The sequence below is a fragment of the Zingiber officinale genome, chromosome 2B (assembly GCF_018446385.1).
Source record: "Zingiber officinale cultivar Zhangliang chromosome 2B, Zo_v1.1, whole genome shotgun sequence".
NCBI lineage: Eukaryota > Viridiplantae > Streptophyta > Magnoliopsida > Zingiberales > Zingiberaceae > Zingiber > Zingiber officinale.
The window spans coordinates 16,928,735-16,942,376 of record NC_055989.1 but is presented as its reverse complement, the minus strand read 5'-3'; the positions used below and the strand labels follow the sequence as shown (position 1 = coordinate 16,942,376).

Genomic DNA, 13,642 nt, shown 5'->3' with positions numbered 1-13,642 from the left:
AAACAGTCCTCAAAGTTTTCAATTTCTATATTATTGAATCCGCCTATGGGGATAGATAGACTAAATCACAAAATGTCCATCTCACAACTCTCAGTGATCTATTGAAAATCTCTAAAAGCCCCTCTCACTTTTTAATTAGTTCTCAGATTGAACAAGCCTCAAATCACATGGGATTCAACAACCAATTAATCGGTGAGCACAATATCTGACCTTGTGTGATTGACACTCAGATTGGTCAAGTTGACGGACAATTTTCATCCTTTTTTTTACTTCTTTTCTCCACTTTAACGCTTGGTTTTTCATGATGTCACTCAGTACTCAACCTAAAACTTTTAATTGAAATACATTACTTTATCAAAGGCATATTATTTATAATTGTAGGTTGTTGTTCATAATGTGCATATACGACGAGGGCTTTTAATGCTTGTCCCAGAAATTTTTACGGTGCTTGGGGGCCTAGTTGAGGATTTAGATGCAGCAAGGAAGAGGCTTGTTGCTGAAGTAAATAAACCTCCACGAGGCAAAAGGTACTATGCTTTATTTTCTCATTTTGTGCTTCCTATCTTTGGGGATACTGTTAATGGTTGATGGTGCCATGATGAACATAATCCATTAACTAAATGGTCAGGGGAGGGTGTGTGTGTGTGTATTGGTTGGAAGGGGGGAGGGGGAGGGGGAGGGGGAGGGATTGTATTGGTGTAAACTACTAAGATAAATCTTTATGCTGGTTGAGTGAACATCTCCTCAAATGTTTGGTTAAAAAAATTCCTAACAAATATAGGATGACTAATTGTTATTGACAAGAAGCTTGGTAATACATGGTAATTTTAATATTCTCTTTTTCATTTGTTGTGATCATTTTGGGGCACAAAAATGTTATTTCACCTCATTAACTTCCACAGGAAGCGTGGTAATATGAGTCCATTGTCTACAAGGGCTTGTCTTGCAGCATGGCCCTCCAACAATGTTTTAGGTGCACCAACAAATTCAACAACACTAAATTCGCAAGTATTGGATCAAGGTACTTTTGTCACTTTATACCAAGGTGCATTGTCTAAAAGTAATTTAATATTTGGTAATTTGTTGTTTTACAATTTGTGGTTCAACAACATATAATGTTTGGAAAAATGCATTTAGAAATCATTCAATTAATGAGGAATTTCTCACAATACTTACACTTTAGAGTGAAAATGACATGACTCAAACCTAAAATATCAAAATGAAGTAAAACAAAAGGTGTAGTAGCACATTTATGGACTCTACTAGGGAACATAGACCAAGTATGTTTTCTTAATAAATATAACTTATACTCAAGACAATTAAAGACTAGAAGCACTAAAAACTATTTTTTAAACTTTATAGATTAACTTGATGAGGACAATTATAAGTCTAGAGACAGATAGGGCCACTAAAAGATCCAAAGACGATAATGACATATCCAATTAGTATTTAGTACAATCTATGAAACTCATCCTTAGATCCTAAATGAAAATTAGCATTGAAACTTAATTGTATAGAAGACTGAGAACAAAGGCAACAAAAGTGAAGCAGAAACATTCTTAACCCATGAGTGAGTAGGACCCATTAGCTCTTCTAACATTGGTAGGATATGGTCAGAGGAAAAGATGTTACCAAAATTATGCACAATGGCCACTATAGGTAATTGGTTGAGATAAGGTACTGATAGCATCTTAAGAAGCGCAAATATAACTCAATAAGAACTTTAATAGTGGAATCAAACGCAAAGTATATATGGGTTGATGGATTGTCCTAGGAAGTAATGTGTGACTCAGCTACATGAGTTGCATGTAAAGGATGGCCTGGTGGGTAGCCATAAAGAGAGTAGTAGTTTCCCACAGTTGGAGCACTTGAGCATGGCCTATAGATCAGGATGGCTGCTACTACCTCGCTTGACAACCTTCTTCATTACCATGCGATCCTCGAGATGGCAATTTAATTGCCCATGTGAGTTAGTCTAACTCACCATGGGTGAAACAAGAGTGGAGTGAAATAGCCTACTAAACTCTAGTGTTCTCTAATTCAAACTGGACAGCATAAAGGAAAGTAAATGTAAGAAGTTTATCCTAGTAATCTTGCATAACATCTGAGTGATCTGAATGATGTTTCTGAAATCAAAACTCTGTAATCGTTCACTAATATTGCTTATCTTGGTGATTGATTTCCACAACTAAAAAGACATAATCACAACATAGGTCCGAGTATTTGAGATGACTTGTATACGACCAAGACTTATAGCAGGAGAAAGATGCTAATGTGGCTGAGATCAATAGATTACCAAAGGAGAGCAACTAATTGATGATCAATTTGCTCCCACAAGGTTTTGGTGAATCTTTGTAGCTTGGGTGGTAAGGTGTTCCGAGTAACATTGGCCAGTCAACTAAATTCAAATTTAAATTGTTGTAGGTTTGCAGCCCACAAAGCATATTGCTTTTCCCATTCAACTTTTCCGTGGCCATTGTCATGGATCTAAAAAGGCTTAAGAACCAATGGTAGGGGATACTTGGGAACTAATAGATGCATATGATATTCTATATTGATGATAGCTTTTGATCACCGAGGAGAGCAATGCTATTTGACTTTGAAAGAGAAGAAACGAAGATTTACTTTCTAAAACAATATATGCTGCCCAAAAAGAGAGGACGAATGTGGGATCTAACAATGAGCTCACTGGAAAGAATGTATTGGGTACATAGATGGGGTTGCAAGAGACGATGCAGTTATCTATGCTTGTGTAGGAACTTCACAGAATTGTCATGCGGTGAGGTTGGTGCACGAGGAGATGTCTGTGAGGAAGGGACAATGCATGAGGAAGGCAGTCGGTGAGAGGTCTATATGCAGGCACAACAAGAGATGCTGTGTAGAGTTATGAGCGCTTGATGGCGTCATGGAGAGGTCTGGTTGCAGAATAAGTCATGAGCATGGAGTTGTTGGCGTCATGAATAGGTGGGTGTCATGTGCTTTTGGTTGCAGGTGAATGCCCCTATGTCACATAGGGAGGTTGTGAAGTAGAGCTGATGTGGATTGAGTCGTTATCAAAGCTTGATCTCAGAGGGGATAGAGTTGCATATTATCACAATGGCAGCTATATGGTATTTGCAATTAGGTCCCTAAAAACTTTAGGTAAAATCAAATCTCAGAGAAAGGGATTCTTTAACATATGACATGCCTGTTTTCATCTCTAGTATATGCATTTGAATGCTTACTTGTAATATTTTTGCCACAATACTAATACTGGCCTGGTTGTTTGTCTAATTTATGTTTTTCTACAACCAACCCTGATCGAGGTTGTATACATGTTATGTCAAATCTCTTAGAAGTTGGAATCTCAAAAGCCACTAATACACAAGCATACAACCTGATATGTTTGGATTCACCTGATTAGAATTTTCTTAGTCAATGCATTATTTTACTTGAAGGGAGCCTTGATGCAACGACAAAATTGTTGTTGTGTGACCCGGTGGTCATGGTTTCGAGTCGTGGAAATAACCTTTTGCAATGCAGGGTAAAACTGCATACAATAGACCCTTTCTCGGGACCCCATATCTGCGGGAGTTTTGTGCACCGGGCTATCCTTTTAATGCATTATATTGTGTGTGTGTGTGTGTGTGTTTTCTTAGTCAATGCATTATCTTACTTGAAGGGAGCCTTGATGCAATGACAAAGTTGTTGTTGTGTGACCCGGTGGTCATGGTTTCGAGTCGTGGAAATAACCTTGGTAAAGCTACATACAATAGACCCTTTATCGGGACCCCATATCTATGATAGTTTTGTGCACCGGGCTACCCTTTTAATGTATTATATTACTTGCTCACAAATTTAACAGTGGAGTGTGTGTGCGCGCGCGCGCGCCTTTCTGTTCTCTGCTCAACTGTACTAAATAATTTGTAAATTTCTCATCTTAGCTTCTCAAATTGGTTGCACAAGTTTCCGTATAAGTTTTCTTATATGCTTGAACATTTTCTACTCTTATTACTTACACATGTCATCATCACGTAATGAAAATGTATCCCAGTGTAGTACTTCACCTATCATCCGAATATTTCATGGATTGTAACACAATCCAAAATTTTCTCTCTCTATCTAATGTGCAATCACTTTGTAGGTACCGATTTGGTTAGTGCTGGGATAGTCACTACACGTACCACAATCCCAGAATTTGTTGAACTGGGTACTACAATTCAAGATGATCCCTGTATTGTGAGACACAGCAATGAAGTAGTTGCTGCTCAGAGTGCTAGGATCCCTCTAAGAGAAGAATACTCTGCTCATATTGAAGAAAATATTACTGAGGGACCTGCTTGCCATGGAAACAGATCGGACATGCTATCTAATTCAACCCATAATCCTCTCTCTACCATGGAGCATGCCCATTCTTCAGACGTGGAAGATGCAGTTGAAATAGAACATCCCTTGATTCTAAGTGACTTGGATTCAATCCCTTTCACATATCTGGCTTGTTTATTTGCTAAATGGACCACAGAGAAAGACAAGATACCACCGATTCACGGGAGGATTAAGGTCACTTTTTTTATTCTCATTCGTTATTTTATTCAAACTTTTGTTGAAGTCCTTTGATTTTGATTTTTATTTTTTCAAAACAAGGTTTGTTTTCTTTCTTGAATTCTGTCGGCATTCACTTTGGTGCAGATACCCATTTTCATGCTTTATAATGCACATTTGTATTGATTTGTTGCAAGTATAATACTTAGAATATTTGTTGCTGTTTCTACGAGCAAAGCAGTTGAAAAATTGTTTTCATTGGAAGGACTATACTGTAACACTAGAATAGAAAAGAAATATTAATATACTTGAAATACTTCTGATGATTGCTGTGACAGAATCCTAACATGCTATGGGGAGGAAATGCTTTCTTGCTAGCCTACATGGACAAATTTACGATGTGCATAATATAGTCATGCACATTAAGGATTTGATAACGAAAACTCACTGTTTGCTTCAATCTTTGATGTGAATGGAAGAATGGAAGCACTTTGTCTAGCTCACAGATTCTTATATAGTAATTTTCTGTTAATTTGATGAAGTCATTAAACATTGACTCACTTTTTCCTAAGTTTCTACCTATTGAAGTATAGTACATACTTAGCAGTTAATTATTTTAACTTGTAGATTGAAACTATCACTGTTAGTTTTTTGCAGTGTTTTTTGACTGGTGTGAAAGGATTTCAATTCAAAGAAAGGAGAACATATGAACTCAGTGTTTATGTGGATGATGGAAGTCTAATATCAGAGGTCCTCATTGATCACAAAGTAAGTTTTTTCTTGCTTTTGATTGATATTGCCTTTTTTTTTTCCAATTTTTTGTTCATTGTTGATCATTTGTGGTAAACATTTTACCTTTTGTTCCTCAGGTTGTGCAGAATGGAATAGGCCATTCTCCAGAAGAAGTAACTGCTGCTCTTTCTTCCACAGAAAAGAGAATAGTTGCTGATATGAGGGAGACAATGAAAAAGTTCCAACTTTTCTTGGCCAAGTTTGAGGTAGTTCTATTTTGTGACAATTTGAACCTTATATTGTCTCATGTTTTATATGTTTTGCTTTACATATTTTGTAAATTTGCAACCCTTTCAATCAACAATTGGCAACCTTATGTGGAGCTCCTCTTCCCTCTGGTTTTGATTCAGCCGTTTTTGAAATTTTTTTTTTTCTATTGGCCAAGTTATCTTTTCTTCATATCATATTGATGTAACATGTGGCATAAATCCTTGCCTCCACAAATAAGGCTGTAAATGAACTAAACATTCGTGAACAAGTTTGGTGTTCAGCTTGGTAAGAATTTGTTTATGTTCGTTCAATATACACAAGATTAATTAAACAAACAAGTTGAACAGCTCATTAAACTAAACAAACAAGCTTGAACACATGTGTTCAGCTCGTTAACGTTCGACCATATTCATTAATAAAACTCTTTTCAATGTGCTAAATGAATAATAAAATAAAATAAATAAGTTTAAATTATCAAGTTCAATAACCAATCAAAAGACTAAAAGTTTCAAACAATCAAACAAACAAACTTGAATTGAGAGTTCGATAACATCTAAACGAACCAAACTCGAACAAAGCTCAAGCCGAGCTCAAGCCGAGCTCAAGTCGAGCTTGAATTGAGAGCTCGATAATATCTAAACGAACCAAGCTCCCAAGCTTCAAACAAGCTCGAGCTCGTAAAAAATAAACCAAGCCAAGTTTGAACAATCATTTCAAAAGCTTAGTTAATTTAAGCTCGGCTCGGCTCGGCTCGGTTATATTATGAAACAAGCTTAAACACCCCAAAGCTCAGCTTGGTTCGGCTCGTTTACAACCCTATCCACAGATGAAAAATCTCATGCAAGATAAAGTGGGGATATTATTAAATATTACATACGATGACAAGGATATTTATATAGACTCGATCTGAAGACTTAGTAAACAATTAACTCTATTCATTTTACTGCCAATTTAAATAACAAAATTGTAATTTAAAAATTTTAAATTTATTTCCCTTTCCAAGAGGAGTTTGACATCGTTGAGCAGGAGAAGAGGCGCTTTGTGACGCAAAACATAGGTGCATAATGGTGGAGCTTCTGTAGATGGATCAAGTGGCTATTATTTTATAGCTTCAAGTAACTTGGTGGCACACTGTCAAAGCTCATCTTTAGTAATCCATGTGTTGTTAATCTATGGAAATCCTTTCCAATACACTAAGTGACCATGAATACTGCCATGAGGTGCTATCACTGTCTAAGTGCCTATAATGCGTGTGATCTGAGAGGTGGGTGGTACCGTAGATAGAAGTGCAGGAACTGGTACTATAGAAGCATGACCTATAGACAAATCAATAAACAAGGGGGAAGGCTTGAATATCTCTTAATGAGATAGTAAGTACTCAACATTGAAAATTAGGCTAATGTTTAAGTTAGTAGGTAAGTAAGAAACTATTCTTTTTTAGAATTTAGAAGGGATAGGAGTGAACTTGAATCTTCTTGAAGGAGTTTTTAGGAAAACTTTCAAAGTGATCATAGAGAAGCATATATTCCCCTATATTATACTAAAATTTATAATGTGCATCCGTTGAAATTTTATAAGCTTCACTATTTAGTGCAATCTTCCTGCTGACATTAATATGAATATCTAATATGCTCAACAAATTTCTCTGTTAACTTAGATGAATAGAAAGTGTCGCTTAACAACCTCATTCTATCCATTACCCATGAGTTTGTAGGTGCAAGGCAGATGAACACTTGAGCTAAAATAACTTTAGTTTTCTAAAAATAGCTGATAACCCATGCAATAGACAATCTCCCTAAACAACAACTTGACTATCTATGAAGCATTGTTGGCCTTAATAAGGTATGCCTTTTTTAAATATTAGAGTTGTGGTTTCAATTAATTCAGAGGTAAACCTAAAACAAAGTCTATACTAATACTAGGGTTCAGGAAATTGGGGTGATGTGTAGAGAGACTTGTGTTTCCTAGCTGCCTTAGTTGTCTAACATGTGCGACATTGCAATACAATCCGAGCGACATCTTGTTGCAATAAAATAGATTCAACATAAGTAGGGGTGGAATCAGGTAGGGACCCGTCTCGTAACCATCTTACCCAATCCCTGTCCTGATAAAAATTGGGATTTTTTTTCTCCCGATCCCGTACCCGATAAGTGTTGGGACCTGAATGTTTGAGATCCTGTCGTGTAGAGATGATATCCCAAAAATATTTTTTAAAATTTCTTTAAGACTGATTTGTCATGTTCTCTTGATGCTGTTTTGAGCAATGTTGAACCAAAGAAAAATGCTACATGTGCATTTATTTCCACCGACACTTGGTTCATTTTACATATGATATATGGCTGTAATGATAGCAATTGAAATTTCTATCACTCAAGTTGTAAATCATCCTTCTATACTTTTGACCTGAGACAAATGATATCAATTGAAATGAATTGCAATTGAGATGTGAGCCATTTGGGAGAGAAGTAGGTCATGAACTCTAGCCTTCAGCTGATGATGATAGCAGACGAAAAAAGAATCACAGAGAATTTAGAAATTTGCATATCGTGCTTTTGTGATTACCTTGTCGACACCTTGATTGCTCATTATGGAGACATGAATGGAGCCATCAGGTCCACACATCTTATATTTACCAAATTCATCATCTTGTAAAATGCCGACAGGAGACTCTTGCAGGAGATCGCATTGGAAACAACATCAAGCCAGAGATCGCATTTGGAAACAATACTTTGCTACCTCAAGTCACAAAATAATGGTAGATACAACTCATAGGTATCTAGTAAGGTAAAAATAACAGATGGAAAGGAGAAACATCACACAACAGGACTTGCAAAATTTCTATAACGAGTCCAGAAGAAAATTTCACCCGAAAAAACAAATGTCTCAATATCATGATGATTCATTTTCAGTGCATGCTGAACTAAAAAAAATGCTATTGTTTGGATCACTAACCATCATGTCTTGTAAGAAGACCAGGAGTATCTATTACCTGTAGTTCAAAATTCAAATGTATTGCTATATTCAGATAAGAGAACACATCTAAAGGGAAAATCAATATAACTGAAGTACTAACTTGAAATCGTTCATAGTTCAACATGATACTTGCAACTGAAACTGAAACACACTAACATTGAGTAATCAAAAAGCGGAAAAAATACATGTGAATCGCAAAACCATCAACTTCCATTGAAACAATTTTTTGGTTAATCACTTAATCTAAGCAAATCCAAAATAAAATTTAACATATCACATCAATTAGCTATTCTTCTACCACAAGGCCTTTGGACTTTGGAGTTTACACTTGAGGAGGATGCATTACTTTATCGTGTGCATGAGGGTACCTACAAACAACAAATATCATATAAGCATAATCTCTAGTCTCTACCAAGATTAAAAATTACAAATGAAAAACTAAAGCAGTTATCCGATCAAACAATAAATTCAAATGAATATGCCATCTTTTATAGTTACTGATTATTGAAGGCTTACCCAACTAAGGAGTAGCTAGAAATGCAACAATTACATAAAACCATAAATATATATTATATACCAAGCACCAACTTACCCTACTCCAACTTACTGAGCCACATTCCTCTTCATGAACATCAATGACTAAAATAAATAGATGCACTTCTGTTAAAAAAATCTTCATTTTATAGAAGTTAATTTGTAATGTGTTTCATAAAAGAATGATACAAAAAATCAAAGTACTCATAAAAAATAATAAACAAGTTAAATATTGACATACTTGTGACCACTTCTTCACAATCCTTATAAAAGTTGAATTTGTCTTCTGTCGGCTTCTTGTATAAGTTAATTTCTTCACCTCTAAGTCCGTCACTAGTATACACTAGTGCCTCCATCATTTTGAGATGCAATGATGCCCTAAATGGATCTACGACCCTCCTCCCAATGCTAAAAGCATTCTCACTAGCAATAGTAGATGAAGGGATTGAAAAAATATCCTCGACAATCTTAGAAATGATTGGAAATGCCGTTGTATTCCCTATCCACCATTCCAAAATATCAAAGCTTGAGTTCTATTTCACAAAAAGGATCCGAGAAGTATTTGTCCACCTCATTGGTTATTTCTGCTTGCTTTTGAGTTTTTCTTACTTGAACTATTTTCAGATGGTAGTTTAGTTTAACGGGATCATTCTTATACATTTCCATTAAGTCTTTGTCTACATCGCCATCATCAATCCCATTAATATGATCCAAAGGTGAATTCCCTTTATATGCATGATACAACTCCATTAGACAATTCTTTAAACCGTCAACAAAGGATTGTATTTTACTAGCATCTAATTTCATATCCCCCAAATGGATCCCAATCATTTGAAGTTTATAATGAGGATCTAGAATGTGACCTAGGAAAACAAGCTTGTTCATGTTCTTAAGATTGCGCCAATACTTCTTGAATTTACTCTCCATTCTCTTAGCAACTTCTTGCATTGAAGGATAAGTAGTGTCAAGTATTGTCTTGTCAATGACTGCCCTCATTGAAACTAATTCCTCCCAAATCAAGGGTGATGTAGTTTTCTTGGTAGCACTAAGTTGCAATGTAGTATCATGAAATCTCTTGAGAAAATTCATTTCCATAGGAGGCCCCACTCTTTTTCTTCTCCGAACCATCTTCCTTTTCAAAGTATTCAACAAATTGAACATTCTTTGTCATCCTACCAAGCACTTTCTTAAACTTGTATGCAACAAAAAGCATTGTATAGGTGGAATTGCATCTTGTAGGCACATTCATTGGAACGGTTGACTTTTTATCCATTTTCAATAGGATAACACACTCCCTAAATTGGTCCAGCCATGCCCCAGAAGAGTGAATATACTTCACACAGTTTCTAATGGACTCAACTGACTTATTAAGATTAACCCACTCTTGACAATTAAATTTATAATATGACAACAACATCTCAAATGCAAGTATTTACCATCAAATAATAGAGTGGCCATTTCCTTTAGCCTCTTTCCCATGTACTCCACCACTTTGTCATTCGTGCTAGCATTATCAACTGTGATAGTGAAAACTTTATCTATCCCCCAATCACTCAAGCATGTTTCTAAAACTTTGCCAATGTCATCTCCTTTGTGTGAGGTAATTTTGGTGAAATTTATTATTTGCTTATGCAACTTCTAATCATTGTCCAAGAAATGAGCTGAGATTACCATGTAATTGATATTATGAATTGAGGTTCAAATATCGGTCGTGATACTTATCCTTTGATCATCAATGACACTCTTTATCTTAGCCACCTCCGCTGTATATAAATCCCATACAAGAGATTCAATTTTCTTTCTATTGGGAATCTTTAATCGAGTTTGAGCTTCCTTCATTATCTCTACAAATCCTGCCCCTTCCATTACCCTAAACGACATCTCATCTTTAGCAACAAATGCGACAACCTTATCTTCAAGCTTTTTTTTTTGGCTAAAGATGTGGGGTGTCAAAAGCATTATTCATGGGCGACTGTATTAAGATTGGTTGAGAAGAACCTGACTTCACCATATTATGAGGATTATTTTTGCATTTCTTCACATGTCCATCAATGTCATTATTCCCATGTGTTCTGCTATGGGCAAGAACTTCAATTTTGCAATAATTGCAAATAGCGACAACAACAATGACCTTATTTTTATCATTTCTCCTTATAATTTTCTTGGTGTGTGACCATACATCCGCTACTGTTTTCATTTTGCCTCCAATATCTACTACTTCCTCATGAATGATTGGTGTTTTGGATGGAGATAATGTGTGAGGTTGAGTGGTGGAAGGAGAGCTACCACTTCTGCTAGATGCATCCATGAATGAACGGCTGTTGAATGGAGTTGAATGCGACGTTGAACGTGATGTTGAACGAGATGTTATGCTGCAATTTTCAGAGTGTCCATGAATGAACGATTGTTGAACGGAGTTGAATTCGATGTTGAAGGCTACAATAATATGAATATCGTTTAGAGAGCACAGTTAGAAACATTCAAATATTACTGAGAAGAGCATGCTAGGCTATAAAACCTTGTGCCAGCAAACAAAAGTTGATTGGAGAACAAGACAAGATAAATAAGATATGTAAATGGATCAGATGACATTATGCACCTATTTCCAGCAGATGGATTTAAATGCATTTTCAACCAGAATACTCAAATACTATCCTGAAGATCAGATTGATAATAATGGGAGGCTCACCAAAAAGTTGAACGAGAGCAGACCTATTCCGTTCTCTCCAACTAACCTTATACAGGAGCAGCAAAATTACATTACATGGGATAAATCAGAAATTGATCGATTAAATCAAGAGATCCAGACAATCAGGACGGTATCTGACCTGCAGATAGAGGCAATAAAACAGGAGTTTAAGCTAAAGGAGGCAGAATTAATTCGCCAAACAGATACTGATAAAATGGAGGTAGACGCATAGAATGAAGAATTGCGCTTAAAAATTGACCTTCTTGAGCTTGAAAATACAGATTTGAAGAAGAAGCTTAGCCAATCTCCAGGCCAGCTCCCAGATAATAACGAGATTGAAGAAGAAGAAGGCGAGGAAGGCGAGGAAGGAGCCTATGTTTTAATTGATTCAGGACGAGAAAAGATCTTTTCTATGGAGCAAGCTGAGCAGCCAAGGAGGCGATCAAATGGTCTCTTTAATCTGATAGTAGAAATTGATATACAAGGAGTAGAGAAGTTCAAGGTCAACGCACTCTTAGACATAGGAGCAACTACCTGCTGTATTGATCAGGTATCTATTCCACCACTCTCCATTGAAGATAACACTTTTGTGGTAAATTTCAGTGGGATAAATTCAACGACAACTGCAAACAAGAAGTTGAAATATGGAACTATGCGTATTGGAGATCACAGCTTCAGGATACCTTACACCTATGCATTTCCATTATCAATTGGTGGAAATATATCTATGATATTGGGCTGCAATTTTATAAGATCTATGTATGGAGGAGTAAGGATTGAAGGAAATGAAGTTACGTTTTACAAGAACGTAACCACTACGATTCCTGCTGCAACGGCCATAGAAGAACTGGATTTGGAGGAAGAAGAATACAATCAGATACAAGAGCAGGTATGCACTTGGCATCAAGATCAAAAGCTGACAGATTTATTATCTGAACTAACCAATACAGGATACATAGGAAATGATCCTATGAAATACTGGGGGAATAATAAGATATCCTGTAGATTGGATATTAAAAATCCAGAGCTGATAATTGAAGATAGGCCATTGAAACATGTCACACCACAAATGAAGGAAGCCTTTCAAAAACATATTGATGCTCTACTACAATTAAAGGTAATCAGGCCCAGCTCCAGTAAGCACAGGACTACTGCCATTATAGTCCAATCAGGTACTACAGTGGATCAAAAGACAGGACGGGAAATAAAAGGAAAAGAGCGTATGGTCTTCAATTACAAACGCCTGAATGACAACACAAACAAAGACCAGTACAGCCTTCCGGGGATAAACACCATCATTCATAAAGTAGGGAGAAGCAAAATCTACTCAAAGTTTGACTTAAAGAGTGGATTTCATCAAGTGGCAATGCATCCTGATTCAATACCCTGGACGACCTTTTGGGTTCCTCAAGGGTTATTCGAATGACTTGTAATGCCATTTGGTCTTATGAACGCACCTGCAGTATTTCAAAGGAAGATGGATGAGTGCTTCAAAGGTACGGAACAATTTATTGCAGTATATATTGATGATATACTAGTATTTTCAAAAACTGAAGAACAACATAAGAAGCACTTGGAAAAATTATTTGAAATCTGCAAAAGAAATGGGCTAATTCTGAGCCCAACAAAAATGAAAATAGGAAGTTCAACAATTGAGTTCCTTGGCGCAACAATTGGGCAGTCCAGAATCAAGTTACAAGCCCATATTATAACCAAGGTGGCTGATTTTGCAAAGAAGGAACTGCAAACTACTAAAGGGCTAAGATCATGGCTAGGGCTTCTCAACTATGCAAGGGCTTACATTCCTAACTTAGGAAGAATACTTGGGCCATTATATTCAAAGACTAGCCCAAATGGTGAGAAGAAAATGAATGCACAAGATTGGCAGCTAATAGAAAAGGTGCAAGGTATGATCAAAACCTT

At 36.3% G+C, this 13,642-nt stretch overlaps 1 protein-coding gene across 4 annotated transcripts in view; it reads left to right on the top strand.

Annotated features, from left to right (window-relative positions):
• The window catches only part of LOC122045418 (recQ-mediated genome instability protein 1-like), a 58,770-nt gene that overhangs the window by 21,338 nt on the left and 23,790 nt on the right, over positions 1-13,642 (top strand). For 3 of the 4 annotated variants that reach the window (XM_042605641.1, XM_042605640.1, XM_042605639.1), the window contains exons 3-7: positions 382-527; positions 903-1,021; positions 4,124-4,539; positions 5,179-5,289; positions 5,391-5,519. In XM_042605641.1, coding sequence (XP_042461575.1) covers positions 382-527; positions 903-1,021; positions 4,124-4,539; positions 5,179-5,289; positions 5,391-5,519 — 921 coding nt within the window. Of the gene's footprint in view, positions 1-381; positions 528-902; positions 1,022-4,123; positions 4,540-5,168; positions 5,290-5,390; positions 5,520-13,642 lie in introns of those variants that run through there. The other variant, XM_042605642.1, reaches the window with a different exon arrangement.